This window comes from Pseudonaja textilis, chromosome 3, assembly GCF_049901715.1.
Source record: "Pseudonaja textilis isolate UNSWEBS1 chromosome 3, rPseTex1.2, whole genome shotgun sequence".
Classification (NCBI taxonomy): domain Eukaryota; kingdom Metazoa; phylum Chordata; class Lepidosauria; order Squamata; family Elapidae; genus Pseudonaja; species Pseudonaja textilis.
This window is the reverse complement of record NC_141992.1, coordinates 11,627,113-11,647,731: the sequence shown is the minus strand read 5'-3', so window position 1 is coordinate 11,647,731 and position 20,619 is coordinate 11,627,113. Positions and strand designations below refer to the sequence as shown.

The 20,619-nt window shown below is 41.1% G+C and overlaps 1 protein-coding gene across 1 annotated transcript in view; it reads left to right on the top strand.

The window, feature by feature from the left end:
• The window catches only part of CDH4 (cadherin 4), a 995,035-nt gene that overhangs the window by 675,362 nt on the left and 299,054 nt on the right, over nt 1-20,619 (top strand). Inside the window, exon 4 of the mRNA XM_087928929.1 lies at nt 2,286-2,456. Within this exon, the coding sequence (XP_087785055.1) occupies nt 2,286-2,456 (171 nt within the window). The remainder of the gene's footprint in view (nt 1-2,285; nt 2,457-20,619) is intronic.

Genomic DNA, 20,619 nt, shown 5'->3' with positions numbered 1-20,619 from the left:
GACAAGCCATGCCCAGCCAGTCACATAACCATCAAGCCACACCCACAAATTAGGCCACGCCCTCAGAACTGGTTAGTGGTCCCTGGGGTCTAAAATTATGAGTTTGGTGGTCCGTGAGCTCCAAAAGGTTGGCGACCCCTGGACTAGATCACCTATAAAGTCCCTTCCAACTCTGTTAATCTGTAATCTGTAATTCTCTATTTGTGTTTTGGAAACTGAATCCAAAGGCTCGCACAGCCCTGATAAAAAGAAAGGGAAAAAAAAATAACAATTTAAGAATAACATAGAACAATCATGAATTTAAAAGGTTTGGTTTTTTTTAAGCAGATAAGCCATGACTAAAAAGGAAAAATTGGTCAAGTGCAGTTTTCAATGGCTCTGGGTTGCACAGAGGATTTTCTCCCATGTGAAAACCCACAACCTTAAGAGAGCTTCTCCCATCTACTTAATAGTTAGACACATTCATAACAAGATATATGACCTCTGAGTTGTTCAGTTGAACAGGAATGTTTCCCACTCATCAGCTTCTAAGTAGACTTAAAACAAACACTGTTAAACCGCTATCACACAATGTCAGGTCATGGTGCCCTGTGTTGCAAATGATCCCAGATGCTACCATACTTCATTTCTTTCACTTTTCAGTTTATTTTGAATTTACTCATTGCTACCCTTACATTCTTCCTGTTTCTGTTGTGAGTGAGATATGTGGGATATGTATTCCTCAGAAAAGATAGCCTAGCTAAAGTAAAGGATGGGTCTAAAATTATGCAGAGAAATCTATGTTTATGTGGAGACTTGAGTATCAACTCTCAGTTCAAGCCCAATACTTTATATATCCTGCACAATTCTACCTCTCTGTTCTTGGCATGGAATGTAATACTGAGGAAACCCAGGAAATTTAAATTTATTTAGGATCTTTTTTAAATCCCATCTTTATTATTTTTTTATAGATGACTCAGCGAACATACTGAATATACCTTCCTCTTTCCATTTTCCTCACAACAACAACCCCATGAGGTTCTTGGGCTGAAATAGAGTGCCTGGTCCAAGTTACCCAGCATGGCTAAGACAGAACTCCCGGTTGTCTCCCAGTTGGTTCTAGACTGGTGTCTTTAGCAGTAGACCACACTGGCTCTCTCTCTCTCTTCCTAGCTGTGATGAACTGGTCATCTATAGGTAGTATGTAGATTGGTATGTACAACCAATCATTTAGCAACCATTCAAAGTTGCAACTGCTCTGAAAACAGTGAGTGAAAACCATTCCTCACCCATATGACCCATTACAGTCACATGATCAAAAGTCTTGCAATTGGCATGTATTTATGACAATTGCAGGGCCCCGGGGTCATGTGATCACCATTTGTAACCTTCTCAACTGGCTTCCAACATGCCAGCAATGGCGGGAGCCAAATTCACCTAATTGCATGATTCCCTGAACAACTGCAATGATTCCCTTAACAACAGTGGCAAAAAAAGGTCATAAAATTGGAACAACTCACTTAACAACCACCTTAGCAACGGAAATTCTGGTCTCAGTTGTGGTTGCAAGTTGAGGACTAGGTGCATTGGAACCAGAGGTGGTATTCAGCCAGTTTACACCAGTTCGCACACCCACCCAGTCATATGACCACCAAGCACGCCCACCCAGTCACATGACCACCAAGCCATGCCCATCAAATAAGCCATGCCCACAGAACTGGTAGTAAAAAAATTTGAATCCCACCACTGATTGGAGCTTTCCTGACGACTTCCAGTCCTAGTTTAAAATTCAGAGTTATTGACGAATGCTCATTAATAATGGTGTTTGACCTCCCTCTGGTAATGTTGGGAGTATTTGTGGCTTGTTTCATTTGGCTCTTGTGATTGATTGCAATTATTAGAAATCTGCAGATTTTCATCCTCCAAGGAGCTGATCAAGCTTCTTGCCGCTGGTATAATGAAGACAATCCGTCGTGAAAGAAGACTTGATTATCTAATGACAGCTCCAAACATCAGTGAAAAAAATGAAGCCACCGCACAGATGTCAATAAAAGCCACCACACGCTGTTGTAATGCAGAAATGTTTGCTTTATTATAAGAACAACAATATTATTTTTTCAGGAATTTTCCAGCTCAAATCAGCCTCAACATAGCAACAGTTCTGACAAGCGATTTTTCTCTCCTGCGCGGGAGAGCAAAACAACAACTGGGTTATGGTTGACTCCCTGTTTTTGTTTGCTGCTTTTTAATGAAACTTAACAAAAGCAAAATAATGACCCTTCTCCCCTTCTTTCCCAAATCAACAGAAAGGAAAGAAGAACATGACAGCAGACCTTCAAGAACCTGGCAATATTTTGCTCCCGTGGCGTCATCAGCAGAATTCTTACGGACTCAAGCGTCAAAAGCGAGATTGGGTCATCCCGCCAATTAACGTGCCAGAAAATTCAAGAGGACCCTTCCCACAGCAGCTTGTCAGGGTAAGTAGAGTGACAGAATACTTTGTACCTCTGCATAAGATCAATGGAGATTACATTTCCCAAAGCTTGTTAGTAGATTATCTTTAGAAAGAAACAGTCACCTTCCAAGTTGGACTTTAGACAAGTACTGTCCGATGGCATGAGCAGGCTGTTTAGGCTTTCCAATGATGTGCTATTCAGTGGTCGCCGATGAATATTAATGTATGGTGGATAGACCTTTGTAAAAAAAAACCTGAAAATATGAATAATGTAACAAGAGCACAAAAAGCAGTGGGATAATAGAATCATCACCTTTACTTTGAAGCACAAAGATTTGCTCAGGTGTTAATGTGGAGTAATTTGCAAACAGTGAAATCAAGTTTTGCCATGCAGAAAGAGAGATTCTGTCAGCTTTGCCAGGTAGTCCAGATGAGAAATACAATAAGTACTAACTTAAATTTTATTATAAGCAGTGGTGTTTTTCAAAGTGGTTTACAAAGTGGTTAGGTGGGCATGGCTTGGTGAGTGTACTTTGCGTGTGCACACACACTTTACATGTGCATGTCATGCCCCTGTCGGAATCTGATTCAGAGGGGGAGGCCAAGTAGCTGGCAGGGAGTGGGAGTGTGGCTCCGTTGGATGTAGAAGAAACTGGAGAAGGGCACAGTGTGGCTGGGCAGAGCAGGGGAGAGATAGAGCAAGGAAGAGGGAATTCAGAGAAAGATCCAGGCCCACCCCCTCTTCATCGCAGGGCACACAGGGAGGAATGGAGAAGGGAGCAACGTGAGTTGCGTGGCTTAAGGCGGAGGAAAGGGCCCTGATTCCTTTCATTAGCTGCAGCTGGGAACAGTGTTTAAAAGGGGAAGTTGCGCACAGCAAACTGTTGAGAGCAAATTGTGAATTATCTGGTATTTTCGAGGCTTATCTGGGTTCTTGGCATTTTCCCACCTGTGTGTGTCTGCAATTCCTTCTCCTGCCCTGTCAAGTTAATTACTGCAGCGTGGTTTGTGTGGATTTTATTTACAGTTTGTATGTACTTTGTTTTCGGACTGAATTTCTTCCACTTAAGACTGTTCTTGGGAGAGTTTTTTCTCCAGCTAAAGGTAACCTGGACACTGGGGGCAAAGTTGGAGGTACTAAAGGGACTCTTCTTACTTATGTGACTGTGTTGCCTTTGTGCCACGCCTGAGCCATCACAGCGCATGCCAAACATGTGCTTTGCACACATGCAGAGGCTTTCCTACTTACCTCCTACAATCCTGCACTCTTCCTGTGTCTTCAACAGTTGATGTGCGGCAGTCTGCTGTGCCGCGCAAAGCAGCTGCGCTTCAAAAGCAGAAAATAAAAGTCAGTATGGGAGCCCAGGTGGGTGGGTGGGCCCAACAGCAGATCATCGCAGTGAACCTGTTCACTCCTCAATGATCTTTGGAGCTACCGGTTCGGCCGAACCAGGCCAAACTGGTAGAAACCCACCCCTGATTATAAGGTTATACTAAGAGATTCTTTCGAGTCTGAAAGTACATCTCTCTGCCCTTCACCTTTACAGACCAAGAAACTAGGGAGGGTCTCTTTTGATGCATTCTCCATGCCCCCGTTCCTTCTGTGGACTTATTATTTAACTATTTGAATGAAATAATAATCTGCATGCATATATTGTGTATGGATGTATGGGGTTCTTTATAGGAAATGAAAGTTAGGGCCCTGTTCTTAAGAATCCTAGATTTTAAAATTTGCATCAGGGAAAAGGAAGGGAAAGAAAAAAAGGATGAGACTTGGTTAAATACAAAAGCCAATTTTTAATTTCTACTAGAGATATCTACAGGTTGACTCATAAAAGTACAGATATTTGTATGCTTTACTAGGAGGGTTCTTTTTCCTTTTGTTCAGTTGTGTCCAATTTTGTGTTTTTCTTGGCAAGGATTTTCAGAAGTGAAATTGAATTTTGGTCAGTCACTGAGATCAGGAAATTACTCTTCCAAGTTTTCTGACTCATGTTGGAGCCCATCTTTCAAGTGCCAGCCATCAACACACCAGTCAGCCAATAGGAAGGCACCACATAAATGCGACTCACAGAACAGCCCAAAGCATGTATTCTAGTAGAGAAATCCCTGAAGGTGGGCTCCAGCATGAATCCGAAAACTCAGAAGACTAAAACTCTGTTCCCAATAACCCAAATTTCACATCATTATCCTAGGACAAGTATATTGGTCTTCATTTGTGATGTGATTTTTCCATTGCCTTCTTCTGTTTGTTTGTTTTTTGTAGTTGTGTTTGTTTTTCTTTGAAGATGTTTCATTTTTCATCCAAGAAGCTTCTTGTTTGTCCATTGTGGTGGAATGTAGTCAGGAGTCACAGAAGCGAGATGCTGTTTCCCAGAGGAGTTTAAAATGTCTGATAGGCAGGAAGAGAGTGAAGGTGGATTCTCCCTAGCAATTCACAGACTAAATCGAATAGTTATGCAGATACTTGCTTTAGTCTGGCGAGATTCTGTTTGTAGGCAATCAAAAATAAAGAACTACTTGGAAGTAACACCACTTGGTTCATTGGCACTTAGCAATTACCATTGATAACTTGAAGATGTGTGGACTTCAACTGGCTGGGGAGAATTCTGGGAGTTGAAGTCCGGACCTTTTCAAGTGGTAAAGGCTAACAAACAGAATAGCTGTTTATCTTCAGAAAACTTAGAGCACTAGAGCTGGTAAAGCAAAGGTCATTTAAATGACAATATTATTATACAAGTAGTTCTCAATCTGTGACCACAATTGATAATAAACTTTCCACTGCTTAGCAGAAGGCAGTTTTGCCTTCCTGTATGACCATTTTTGCCACAGGTGTTAAGCGAATCATTGCAGTTGTTAAGTGAATTAGGTGGTCATTAAGCAAATCTGGCTTTTCCCATTGACTTTGCTTGCTTAAAGTCAACTGAAAAAGTTACAAATGACCCCATGACCCTGGGGAAAGTTCAACTATCATAAATATTTGCCAGTTGCCAATTGACCAAATTTTAATTCCACTAACATGGGGATGCTGCAGTCTTAAGCCACTTTTCTCAGTGCTGTTGTAACTTTGAATGGTCACTAAACAAATAGTTGTAAGTTGAGGACTACCTATATAATGATAGAGAAGTTGAGGAAGAGGAAGAGAAGCTGTAAACCTTTTTGAAGATAACGAGTCCCGTGTGCATAAAGAATCATGGATATAGCAATAGCACTTAGACTTATATACCACTTCACAGTGCTTTACAGTCCTCTCTAAGTGGTTTACAGAGTCAGTATATTGCTCCCATCAATCTGGATCCTCATTTTACCCACCTTGGAAGGATGGAAGGCTGAGTCAATCTTGAGCCTGGTGAAAATCGAACTGCCAACTTCCAGGCAGCCAGCAGTCAGCAGAAGTAGCCTGCAGTACTGCACTCTAACCACTGCACCACCACGGCTCTTAGAATGGAAGAAACAACTAAAGCCGGAACAATGATAACACTTGCCAATCATCTGAAGCTCATCCCAGACAACGGGACACAAAATGGATTTAAATGACAAGAATACTGATTCTAGAAAAAAAAATTAATGGTAAAAGAAATTTGATAGTCCAGTTACCAAGAAACTTGATGGACTTTTCATTGCTGGGTGTCTTCAAGAAGAGGCTGCATTACCATTTAATAAGGATATTTTCTTGAGGCCTGTCAGGATCAAACTGTTGGCAGTTGGCAGAATTAGCCTGCAATCCTACATTCTAACTACCTTGCCACCATGCCTTGCTATGGGTATATTGGGCACCAAAATTCTTCATTCCTTTCTCTCGTCCTCCTTTTAAGCCTCATATGCTGCTCAACTAACAATGATCACATCTGGCAGAAATCTGATTGTTTAGTTTCTTCAGCTGGATGGGAACAAACTGGTTGCCAGTTTATAACCCATTTGTCTTCTCTCACAACCATATTCATTCATGCGCTCCTGATGGACTGTTGCTCTCATTGGATGTACACGTGAGTGAAACACTTTGTCACTGGTCAAAATGCCCTTTGTCAAGTTAGTGAGTTTGTAAATCATATCACATCTTCAGCCACACTTATCCCCGCCCCCTCTTGGAAATGACAAGAGTGAGCATTTCACACCAACCCAAATATTTATAAAATACAGCATAGGATAGTTTAAACCGTAAAGGGGCGGGGGATAAAATAGATGTATCTGATGCCAGGAACTGTAACAAAATGTACAGCGGAGCAACACATCCAATGGAAGCTTTTCTGTTTTAAAAGCAAATACCGAATAAAACAAAAAGCCAATAAGAGGAGCACATGTTTTTGTCAAGTTGTCCTCTGGAATAAAATTGCGGCGTAATTGCAAGAAATTTCAGGAAATAATTGGAGAAAATGAGGATGGATCATTTGCAGCCTTGTCAAGAAATAATGCTTAGCGAGTCCTTTCCAGGGTTAAAATGAATGCAATCATTACCTGCGCTGTACTGATTAGCCATTGCCTCACAAAGTGCCTGGCATTCAGAAATAAAACACATACACATACACACACACAAATGGTTGGTTTAATCCCCCAAGGTGTGAGCAGACTCGATCACATAAATTACATCCTCAATCTGCCGTAGGTTCAGGAAGGGTGCTTAAAATACAGTGCAGATGTTCAGCCCCTTGAAGCCAGCTTTTACAATTTTCTTTTTTTCCCAGAGAGCGAGAAAGAATTAAGCGTCTCTAGGAGCCCCAGGTGGCATAGCTAATGGTGACGGATGCCAGTAGTTCAGCAACATCTAAACAGCTATGGGTGTCCTACTGGTTTAATATATATTCGGTCTGTGTCAAGTGATGGAGTAAGTCAAGTTACCCCAGCTGTCGATAATGCAAGGGAAAAGAACTACCAATGCACCCAGTTCATAGCAAAAAGAACTTCGTGCATTTGAATGATCTTTTTCCACTTTTCAGTTCTATCGTTTTCGGGTCTCAGATCTGTTATTCCTACAGAGTTTTGTTTTGTTTTTTCCCAGTGGTGGGATTCAACTTTTTTTACCCATGGTTCTGTGGGTGTGGCTTGGTTGGCGCACTTTGCATGCGCATGCATGGTTCACGCATGCGCAGAGGGTTTGATACTGGTCTTCTTCTGCAATCCTGCTCTCTCCCTGTGTGTTCAACAACTGACGTTTGGCAATCCACTGTGCCACGCAAAGCAGCTGAGCTTCAAAACCAGGAAATAATGCTTCATATAGAGCTGGGGCAGGCAGGCAGGCCCAGCATCTGATCGTCGGAGCAAACCGGTTCACTCACAGATGACCCTTGGAGCTACCGGTTCAGCCTAACCAAGCTGAACCGGTAGAATACTATCCCTGGATTTATTCTTTTTTTTTTTGAGAGCTGCAAGTTATGTTGCCTTCTCTACCTCTACTGCAGAGGTGGGGGACCATGGCCCCTTTATGACTTGTGGACTTCAACTCCCAGAATTCCTGAGCCAGCAATTCCTGAGCTATCAGTCCTCTTGCTACGTTTCCTCATGAACCATGAAATAAATGTCACATTATATCCTGATGGGTGAAACAAACCAGTGGTAAAGACAAAATAATGGTGCACAGTTTGAAAACATTGCATATGGCTGGTTCAGGAATTCTGGGAGATGAAATCCACAAGTTATAAAGGGGCCATGGTCCCACATCCCTGCTCTGCTATATAAGAAAGCCATTGGATGCAGCCAAAGCTGACTTTTGATGGCTACATTGAGCCATTCTTTTTCCTCTTTCTTTCTTTCTTTTCTGTTCTTTTCTTTTTCTTCCTTTCCTTCTTTTTTCTTTCTTTCTTTCTTACTTACTTTCTCTTTCTTTCCTTCTTTTCTTTCTTTCTTTCTTTCTTTCCTTCTTTCCTTCCTTCCTTCTTTCTTTCTTTCTTTCTTTCTTTTCTTTCTTTCTTTCTTTCTTTCTTTCTTTCTTTCTCTTTCTTTCCTTCTTTTTTCTTTCTTACTTACTTTCTCTTTCTTTCCTTCTTTCTTTCTTTCTTTCTTTCTTTCTTTCTTCTTTCTTTCTTTCCTTCTTTTCTTTCTTTCTTTCTTCTTTCCTTCCTTCCTTCCTTCCTTCCTTCCTTCCTTCCTTCTTTCTTTCTTTCTTTCTTCCTTTCTTTCTTTCTTTTTGACAGCACACCAAAATTGATTGGTAATCTTTTCTTGGGGTTATTTTTTTACTTACTAAGCAAGCCTAAAGTCCTAGGACTTCTTGATAGACTTTGTTTAAGGTTCTAATTAGGTCCAACCTAAATATGTTTTAGCGTGATAAAACAATTATGTTTTGACCAAACATTTGGGAAATCCAAATAGCCACTGATCCCTCTGCTACATTTCCTCATGAACCATGAAATATATGTCACATTATATCCTGATGGATGCAACAAACCAGTGATAAAGGCAAAATAACAGTGCACAGTTTGAAAATATGCAACTTTGTACATGCATAATATAAGTATGTCAGTCCCAGATGCTCTTTGAACTTGGCTGTTAATTTGCAGACATTTCATTACCTGACCAGGTAAGTGTCAGGATTCCGGCAGTTACCCACATTTAAATCATGAGTCTCAAGCTATACTTCCAAAATTTAAAAAGGATTTATTGGGAGTTAACATGCCACCACTGCTTGGGTGTAGCCGACTCTGAGATATATAATTAATTGTCACCCTTGACCCTGGTTTTCCCCCTCCACCTCTGAGTGTATCATAATTCATATTCTCCAATAAGACACATCCATAACCAAGAGTCATCAATCATGCTCTCCAGTTAGAATTTTGCACAGTAGAAGCTTCAGTCACCTAGTTACTATCTTTGAAAACTTTTATGGAATGCAGTTTTGATTTGCAAACTGCTACACTGCTCCTCTCTCCCCTTCTGTTGACAACTCTAAAAGACCAGAGAAATATTTTATGAGTTGACAGTAACATCATCAGTGCTAGCATATATAAACAGGGAGTAAACTCCACCCTCATTACCACGGATGATGTTACCTAGATAGGAAATGAAAGATCTGTAAACTAACAATGAAGCTCAAAGAGAAGACTTCACAGTTCCACCCTAAACTGCACGTACTCTTTTTTATTGGTATACACATATTTTTTTAATGTTTTAAAATAGGAAAAATCATGATTCTTATTTTTATGCCCATTCTGCTATTCGCTTTCTTTCAGTGTAAGCATGGATGTTTCACCAGAATTTTCATAAACTTTCTAAACGTGCAGAAGCTATATTTATAAATCATTGATTCCCAATTCTGTGTGTGGTGCAAATATAAATATTTGATTTATTTATTAGATTTGTTTGTTCATTTCATTTTGGGGCAAATTTGGGTGGCTTATGAGATTTAATATGCCAACCGTTCTTGCCACCTGATCTGCCCTTTAATTAAAAAATAATGGTTCAAGCTTTCATGTGTAAAATAACTGGACAAATAATGTGTTCACTTGTGCCAATTGGGAATGGTTGATGTTCAGCGTACTGCAAATGAATGTGCCATTTTAAGGACTATGTGTTTGTATCTGGCTTTCTGAAGCCAACTGTGTTTTCACACTATTTGTTTAAAATAGGTTGAATTCATTTGAAATGGGGTAATTGTTTCTTCCAACTCTTTCCTCTTGATCTGGCTTCCTATTGTGAAGTATGCAAAGCTCCACTTTGTGGGAAGTTGATTAGCTGCTTGTCAGTATTTTAAGCCAGGCAGTGGCTGAATGAAGCTGGATGTGACCCACATAAGCTTGAAATATGGCCAGCTAAGATGAGCTGTAATCAGGGGTGGGATTCTACCACTTCACACCTATTTGCTAGAACCAGTTGTTAACATTCTAAGCAGTTCAGAGAACCGGTTGTTAGAAGAAATTACTGGCCTAATCCTGTAAGGAAAGCAGGAAGGAAGCATTCTGGTGTTGCTTACAGAAACTGCATCTCTGTTAACCCTTATTACATTCTTGGCAGGACTAGACTTCTTGTCTCAAGAACGTCTCTGGAGTTTTTTTCCCCTTCTTTGCTGGTACTTTGCTTGCGTGGAGTGACCATTCAAGGTTACAATGGCACTGAAAAAAGTGACTTATGACCATTTTTCACACTTACGACTGTTGCAGCATCCCCACAGTCATGAGAGGCCAGGCGAGGAGATGCGTGCCTCAATGTGAGTGATATTGAGTTGGCCACACCCAGCCAATAACATGACCACCAAGCCACACCCACCACCTAAGCCACACCCAGAGAACCAGTTGTTAAAAACATTTGACTCCCACCCCTGGCTGTAATACTCTGTTTATTAACGCATTTCATTCTCGGAGAAAATATGGTAAACGAAACAAGCAGGGCCATGTTATTCTTGCAAATATATTCAACCCCCCTGTCAGCTGCAATCTCGCTTCATTCCAGAAATGGGCCTGTATTCCTCTGCTAATACATGGGTTTCATTAAGCAATAGTCTGAGTATGCCAGAGATAGTCGAATTCATTTTAGATGTTGAAACCGATCTGCTTGAAAATAGAGGAGCTGAAGTGTGGCATCAAAAGTGGCCAAAACCATAGCCAGAGAACTTAGTTTGTCCAAAATAGCCAACACTGCCAGGAAAGCCAACACAATCTTCAGCTGCATTAACAGAAGGATAGAATAAAGATCATGTGAAGTTTTAATACCACTTTATAATGCCTTGGTAAGGCCACACTTGGAAAACTGCATCCAGTTTTGGTTGCCACGATGTAAAGAAGATGTTGAGAGTCTAGAAAGAGTACAGAGAAGAGCAGCAAAGGTGATTCGAGGAACTGGACGCTAAAACACATAAAGAATGGTTGCTGGAATTAGGTACGTCTAATTTAATGAAAAGAAGCATTCGGGTGACATGATAGTGGTGTTACAATATCTCAGGGGCTGGCACAAAAAAGAAGGAGTCAAGTTATTCTCCAAAGCACCTGAAAGCAGGACAAGGGGCAACGGATGGAAACGAATCAAAGAGAGAAGCAACCTAGAACTAAGGAGGAATTTCCTGACAGTGAGAACAATTAATCAGTGGAATAACTTTGCCTCCAGAAATTGTGGATGCTTCAACACTGGAAGTTTTTAAGGTTTTGAGAAGATGAAACATTTTAAGGACAGGGAAGATTCCCTTTGAGTAATGCCCACTATCACTATTTCTGAAGGATATCCATGGGAATAAATGTGTTTGCAGGCTATGGTTAAGATAGCCAGGTTGTGGGAGCCACCCCACCCCAACCCAAAAAAGGCAGAAATTTAATTGCACATCACAAGTGTCATTTTGACATTTCTTCTAAATGTTCTTGGTTTTTTTAAGCATGTAAGGTCCTAGAGGTACGTTGCTGGTGTGAGAAACTTTCTCTAGGTTCCTCAAGATGCAGAATTTAACAGAGGGGCTCTAGCCTTTTGGAAAACCTGCATTAGAACAAATTAGCTCAACTAGAACCCTGCAGCTGAAGAATGGGAACCAAAGAAAGTTGAGTTCCCACTGCAGCATATTTCTGAACATTAATGAAATCTATTTCTATAAATGATGAAAGTCCCAATGTTCTCAATGGAACTTGCTATTTGGTATGTAATGTTCCTGAATGCATTAACCTCTAACTACATAAGTGGGAAAACAACAGATGGTATTTTGTCTGTCATCAGGCAAGCTTTGTTGATTGCAGGACTAGCAAGCGTTCTTCTTCTTTTTTTTCCTTTTCTTTCTCCTCCTTTTTTTCCCTAAGGAAACCACTGCAAAAGTATCACAGGGCATGCCTTGGTGGAGTTTCTTTCAACAAACACATATAGAAATATCTGAAGCCTGCCTCTCAGATAAAACAGCCATCAGTAGGCACATAGAGATAAACAATGTCCATATACCATTCAAAAGAGACAACCAAACAGTTTAAAGAGCACAATACCTCCTTGCCAGAAATTAATCTCCAGATATTGAGAAATTAACAGCAAGTTTCATACTAGACACTCAACGAACGCTCAAGCAGTAAAGAATACAGCAATCAAGGAACTACAATCTCAGGCAAACAATTAAACAGTAAATAACAGCCTAAGCAAGGAACCTGTCAAACGCCAGGAAAATCAGGACACCCAGACGGTTCAAATGGGTATTGTAAGCTTAAACTCTCTACAAGAATCTGAACTACTAACAGCCAAGGGAAATTAGTGGGTTATAAGAGAAGGAGGAATTCAAGGTGGGTTGGACGTAGATCTCTTGTGGGTACAAAGAGACCCCTCCCTCAGGTTCAGCCTGATCATCTCCTACATCGCCACTAAGAACATTCACAGACACTGACTGGGCAAGCCATTTGTGTATAAACAGAGACCAAACCCCCTTCCCTTCTAGCACCAGTGCTAGTGATGTAAGTAGTTTGCTTTAGTTTGACAAGAGTTACTGCAAAGCAATTTCCTTTATTGTTCCTCACCTACAGTCACCTAAATCTTGCCAAATTGAAGTAGTTTATTTGCGCCATAAATATATATACTCCGGAAACTGTTAAGGAGGAGCTGTCCTCACCCTCTTTCTCCCACACCAACTGTCTGAATGTCACTGTCTTTTGCTTCTTTGGAATGCAGTTCCTCTCTCGGGAGACTCCAGACTACATCCCACCCAGTGGTGGGATTCAAACATTTTTACCACCGATTCGGTGGGTGTGGCTTGGTCAGCGCGCTTTGGGCACATGCACACACTTTGCGTGCATGCGTGCGCCAAATACGCACTTTGCACAGGCGCAGAGGCATTCTAACTCACCTCCTGCAAGCCTAAACAATCCTGATCGCTTCAGCAGCTGCTGCGCAGCACTATTCTGTTCTGCGCAAAGCAGCTGCGCTTCAAATTCAGTGGATAAAGGTGAATATGAGAGCCCAGGTGAGCCCAAAAGCAGAGCAGCGGAGAGAATCGGTTCGGTCTCTGCTGCTCATCGCTGCTACCAGCTCAGCAGAACCGGGCCAAACCGGTAGAATACCACCACTGATCCCACCACACATGAACCTGTTAAAATCAATTTAAGGCAGTCCTTGCCACTACTTCACAATGTATTATTCAAAGGAATCTTTCAGATAATGTCTAAAAGAGAGTTGGCTGGTTACATGATAATTAGCAGGCACAGGACCATTGTCACTTGGAAGAGGTGTGTAGATGACAACTGAAAATGAGGGGTCACATGTGCAGATCAACTTCCCATCTCAGGTGACAAATCTGTTAGACTATTCTTGGCATAACCTGTGGCAATTTAGGGGTGGATGCTGGATTTGCTAATTAAACTTCTTGGGAAGAGAGCAAAATAGAAACATGTATTTGAAAACAGGAATTATTGCACCAGTTGTAAGGAAATACATACATACTCTGGGTTGTTTCTCACTTTAAATTATCCTCAGGTGCAACTTTTAGAAAGGTATCCAATATCTGTGAAATTTGCATAATTTCAAATGCTGTTTTATGCAGCGTCTCTCAACTCTGATTATCACTGATAGAGAAATGACATACACACTCATTGAAATAAATAAATCAATTTGAGCTAATCAAATAAATCAAAGAGGAGGGATCTTTACATTTTGTTTTCCTCCCTCTGCTCCTTGGGATCCATGCTTACTACTATAACTTTATCACAAAGCTCCCCATTTTCCTTCCATAGCACAGTTTTTATGCATATTTTGTGATCCCGCATAATTGGGAAAGGACTAATGAATTGGAGTTTGGGAACTGGGTACTCAATTATCTGAGAATCTCTAAATATTTTTCTCTGGTTTAAAAAAAAAGTCCTGTTTCTATACTTTGTGAGTCCAAAGCAGTTGTGTTTTAATGTGTAGGAGAAGGACAGAGAGAGACTGGGGGTGGAGTCAAGAAAGGACTCAGCCTAGAATCATTACATTCCCACAAGTGGTCCAGGTTCAGCCTCTCTTGAATTCTCTTTACTCTTATATATCTTATCTTATTCCTGTTTATGATGTGCACTGAAGATGGTGTTTGATTTCGTTGTATGAGGTTCAATGACAATAAAGTAAACTAAACTAGTGCCAATTCAGTGCAGACCAGTTAGTTGACTAGATTCTTGTGTATAGGCATGAGCAATAAATCCCCTTAACTTAACATGTAGTCCTGATTCTTCATGCCTGGTAAAATGTGTATTAAAATCAAAGAAATCAGGAAAATCTGAGAATATTTTTTCCCGGGGCCCAAATTATTCAAATTCCAGTTATATGAACTCCTGCTATTTTCCATCAAGGGTGGGAGAATGGCAAACAGAAGTCTTTTGAAATTTAGCAAGTTTGCCCACCCTCCAAGTTTTATTATTTTCTTCCCACTGAATAAAATTAGTACAGGCATCCCTCAACTTATGGCCAGTCATTTTAGAACATTCAGAATTATGATGGCCTCAGAATGGATGCTTTATGCCTCATAAAGCACGTTCGGCCATTTTAAAATGTCGCCACCATTCTCTCACATGGCGGTCATGTGACTGCATTTCAGCAGTTTGGCAACTGGCTCACCTTTATGACCAATTGCAGCATCTTGTGGTCACATGGCCGCAATTTCTGACACCCAGAAGAATAGTTTCACTTAATGACCACTCCATTTAATTAAAAACCACAGGGGTTCACTTAACGACTACTGCTAAAAATGATGGGGGCAAAAAGATCTAGTCACTTAGGTGACTACGGTTTACAACGGCAATATCTTACAAATGGATTTCCTGACCCAATTTTGCTCATAATTCAAGGTCTAACTCTAGTAGTCATGGGGAAAATCTTCAGAGATCTGGTTTAACTGTGCTCAGTCCAGCATCACCTGCTTCTATTGCACCTCTTTTAGGGTAGAGACTATCTCAATTCTACATGTGGTCTTGGAAGAACCATCAGTGGCAGGTGCCATAACACAGAACCAAGTTAAAAAGTCTTTACAGGTATTCCTTGACTTATGACCACAATTGAGCCCCCCAACATTTCTGTTGCTAAGGGAGACATATGTTAACTGATTTTTTGCCCCATTTTATGACCTTTCTGCCACAATTGTTAAATGAGTCACTGCAGATGTTAAATTAGTAACATGGTTGTTGGTGAACCTGACCTCCCCATTGACTTTGCTTGTCAGAAGGTCACAAAAGGAGATCACATGACACAGACAGACAGACAGACAGACACAGCAAACATCATAAATATGAGTCAGAACGCACCACCTGAGTTTTTGATCATATGACCACAGTAAGTGGGATAATGTCATATCACTTATTTCAGTGTTGTTTTAACTTCAAACAGTAACTAAATGAACTGTTTTAAGTTGAGGCCTACCTGTATTGCTGTGTTTGTAAATTTCTGCCTCTAACTCTAAGGCAGTGGTTCCCAAACGTTTTTTTGCCCCGCACCCCTAAAGAAATTTCACTCGAACCTCACACCCCCTGAAATTTAGACTTTAGAAACTACTGAACGCATTAAATATATGGTAGAATTGAATCTTTTCAGCTATGTATGTGACAGCCACTAAATAACGATACTTAACTCTAAAATGAAAACAAAGTTAATCCATTGAATAATAAATAAAAATGCCAACATATAGCCAATATCCTATTATTTACCTGGACTTTTCTCGCACCCCCTGGAATATCGTCTCGCACCCCCAGGGGGTGCGAGCACTCCAGGTTGGGAACCCCTGCTCTAAGGATTCTCACAGAAGAATAGCATAGCATGGCAGGGCATGGCATAGCATGGCAGGGCATAGAATAGAATAGAATAGAATAGAATAGAATAGAATAGAATAGAATAGAATAGAATAACAGAGTTGGAAGGGAACTTGGATGTCTTCTAGTCCAATCCCCTGCTCAGGCAGGAAACCCTATACCATTTCAGACAAATTGTTGTCTAATCTCTTCTTAAAAACTTCCAGTTTTGGAACATTCACTATTTCTGGAGGCAAGTCATTTCATTGATAAATTGTTCTTGCTATCAGGAAAATTCTCCTAAATTCTAGGTTCGTTCTCTCCATGACTACTACCATCCATCGCTTCTTGTCCTGCTCTCAGGTTCTTTGAAGAATATCTTGACTTCCTCTTCTTTGTGGCAACCCCTGATATATTGGAATGATTCAAATGAGATCAATGAAGAAGGCTGAAATCTTTCTCCATCTTGGGGGTAAATCCAACCAGGCAAAATTGTGCCATTAAGAACATAATACAAACAGAATTAAGGATGAAACATTACAAAAGGATGGAATCTAACAGGTTATAGAATCTTGGTCATGCCCATTCTTGGCAACTGCAATGCCCACCTGTTTTTGAGAGCTAATTAAGAAATTACCCAACTGTGCATCATGAAATTTGGGATATCCAGTGAATGTTCCGGAACAATACCTCTGTTTTCCAAAGACACAAGGGAAAAAAAAGCATCTCTCTGTTGTTCTTCAGGGCCTTGAGGCTGAACCTAGAGAAACAAATGGTCCTGTGGATTTTATTTAGGATCATTAAAAAAATTAATGAAATTAAAATATCTATGACCCGTGTGAGAAATGTTACTACGGTTGCTGGTAACAGCTTTTCTGAAGCTCGTGGCCAATTAAGAAGCAAATCAACTGTCTAGAGTTGATGTGTAAGTCAGCCCTGTGCTTCTTCTACCCTAAGGTAATGGACAATTATATGTTAAGTTCCACAATATGTTTATTAGCATGGAGTTGGAGGAAACGGTTTGGAGAGGAAATTGTCTGAAAGCATGTAGGTTTTGTGCAGTTTTTCTTCCCTTAGGAGGAACCAGTGGCAGGATGTATCTTCACCTAGAATGATCCTTTAGATCAGGGGTATCAAACTCAAGGCCCACAGGCCAAATCTGCCTTGCAAGGTGCTTAAATCTTGCTCAGGGGGTTGGCCTGGATAATATCAAAGGACTGGCCTGTGGTGCTTCTGCCGGCCAAAACGGCCACGAGAGAACTACCTGTGGCCTCCACTTTTGGCCTTCCTGGCCTCCTGCTTTGGCTGGCGGAGGGCTGCTAAAGGCTGGGGAGGCCAAAAATTGTCCACACAAGGCCTCACAGGGCCTCCTCATGGCCCGTTTTCAGTCAGCAGAGTGCTGCTGGAGGCGTCCACCCTCTTTCTTCCCCACACCCTGACCCACCCCTGGCCAGCCCATGGAGGAGAACTACAATGCTGATCCAGAAGAAATGCAGTTTGACACCCCTGCTTTAAATTAAAATTTCTTAACATGTGTGAACTCCAATTCCCAGAATTCCATAGCCAGCCACATCCTGCATAGTGGCAGGGGAATTCTGGGAGTTGGATTCCACACATCTTAAAGTTGATGAGATTGAGAAACATTAAATTGAGATGACTTTTTGACACTTTCCCAACAGCAATGGATTTCAATCAATCCAATCAGAACAGAGCTGGAAGGGAATATTTGGGCTCCACCCTTGTCCATCCTCCATTGAGGCAGCACAAGTGTAATGCAGCTCAAAAGGTTGGCGTATCCATTACAAATACCATTGCCAAAGTCTGGCATTCTTTCAGACACAATTAGACTGCAATGGTTCACTCTTTGCTGCTTATCCAACTTAAGGGGAAGGGGGCATAGTACAGTGAAGCTTTGCTAATGTTATTTTAAACCAAAGACTCATGGGATATTGTGATGGAATGTCATAAAGCGGTGGATTCCTAGAGGGGACAGGAGTTTATTTCAGAGGAGTAAGAGGCAACTGAGTCCAGATATTATGTGTGAGAGAAAGAGGATGAAGACTGCCCCTCCCTCATAGAGGTATCATAGATGCAGACAACAAAGTCCTCAGTCTGGCAAGATCTTGTGTGAAACAATAAAAAGGAAAGAAAAACTCAACTTGGAAGACTCTCCGTGTGTTGTTTTTTGGTTTCAGCCCTGACGGATATCAGGAGAACTCCATGAAGTGTTTGGGGACTTTGTTTGCCCTAAAATGGTGGTCCTTGGTGTCAGCAGGAGAGTTAGATTGCCAGATCTAATGGTGAGCTATCAGTGCTTTTGTTGGGTTAAATGCACCTAACACCTCACCCTATCCTAGTGTAAGAACCACTGTTTTACTATATGCATCCTGACATCGCATCCATGTCCAAACAGGACAGAATTTGTGTTTCAATGACTGCTTTGACAAAAAGCAGCCAATGTTGCAGATAGTCATGATTAAATGTAGTACAGCTGACTTACAGGAACAGTGCTGAAAAATTGACAATAGATCTGAAGTCAGTTCCTTTCTGCTTTGCAAACTAATTGTTTGAAACGTAGGCTATTGTTATTCAACAGTCTTCGAGAGAAATAGGGTTTGGATCTGGCAAAACGTGGTTTATTCTTATTCAGGAGTCTTCTTGGAAAAAGAATAGCCTGTGTTTCAAACAACCGAGTTTCAAATTAGCTCCCATCACTCTTCTGGAGAAGCAGACTGATCAATATTCTGCAACAGTAAATAATGTATAAATCCACCCACTTCAAGCTAGATGGGAGAAAAAATTGTTCCTGTATATCGTTCTCAGGTAACATGGTTTCCTTGGATATTGCCTAATTGCCTAGATAATAAGGATGTGTTTCTTCTCTTTATTGTTTGAAATGATGTGTCCTTTCAATAGCACAATCAAGTGGCTGGCTCCCATTGGCTGTCTCAAGAGCAGTCCACTCTTTTGCAATTGGATTGTGATTCTCAGGGCAATTGTTTTGGCAAGTTTCAGAGTGGTGATAGACACAATGAGCACACCAATGAATAGAGATTGTAAGCGGTATTCTATAACTGTGGCAAACAGATTTAAAAGCATAGCGTAAAAACCATACAAACCACAAAGCATGATACCCAAATCTCTTATAAGCTGTCAGGAGCTCCTTAACAGTGACAGCAGAGATTTAATTATTCAGCCTATGGCGATGATACAGTTAAGCAGGAGACTACAGTATTAGTTAGCACAAAGTAATTATTTGGCTGCTGAAGAGTGCTAGTCCATTTAGTTCACGCTCACGTGCTAACCATGGGGCAAACTATCTCTGCACCAGAGAGATGTGTGGCATCTTGCAGCATCATGAGCCATGGTGGCACAGTGGTTAGAGTGCAGTACTGCAGACTACTTCTGCTCACTGCCAGCTGACTGCAATTTGGCAGTTCAAATCTCACCAGCTCAAGGTTGACTCAGCCTTCCATCCTTCCGAGATGGGTAAAGTGAGGACCCAGATTGTTGAGGGCAATTTGCTGACTCTGTAAACAGCTTAGAAAGGGCTGTAAAAGCACTGTGAAGCAGTATATAAGTCTAAGTGCTATTGCTATCATCCGTGGCCTTTTCTCATCACTGATGTCATTTTGCAGTCATATCCAGGCAGGTTCTGGTAGATGTCGTACCAGCCACACAAAATACTGCCACATTTCCCACTGAAGTGGTAGCTATTTATCTAGTCACATGTAGCATGCTTTCAAACAGCTAGATGGGTAGAAGCTGAGGCAAGTGACAGGAGCTCACTCTTCCACGCAGTGCTAGGACTCAAACACCGGAACATAGACAATCTCTAAACATCATTAAGCCACTAAGCCACTATGCTTCTTACAGCAGAGATACCCAAGGGTAGCCAATTTCTATAGTTCATGGTGCTAAATTCTGTGCAGAATCTCTCTCCTTAAAGGCCACTACTGGACTTTTTGTTAAAACCTATGGCACTATGAATTCATTGCCTTCTTTCAGTTTATTTATTTGTTAAATTTATTTGCTGCCTATCTCACCGTGAGGCTTTTTTAGATGGCTTATAATACTTTATAATAATAAAAAGGAAGAAAAGGGTGAGTAAAGGAAAGTAAACAGAACAGAAGTAAACAGAACAGAAGTAAAATACAGAGCAATAAAATAAACAATGACAAAGGGGCACAATGAGAATAATACATCAATATGATAGCCCAAAAGACGGATGGGTGGAAAGCAGAGAGCAAGGAGAGGGAGGTGGACTCTGCTGTCCATCTAGAAGCCACCTCTAGTCTGGAACTCTGCTGTCTGGTCCCCAGGTCAATCAGCAGAGCCAAGTCTTCAGACGCTTATGGAAGGATAGTGGTGTGGTGGCACAGTGGTGTAGAATGCAATATTGCAGGCTAATTCTGTCGACTGTCCGCAGTTCGATCCTGACTGGTTCAAGGTTCACTCAACCTTCCATCCTTCCGAGATCGGTAAAATGAGGACCTGGATTGTTGGGAGCAACAAGCTCTGTGCCATTGCTACAGTTGGAGGCAGATCTTACCTTAG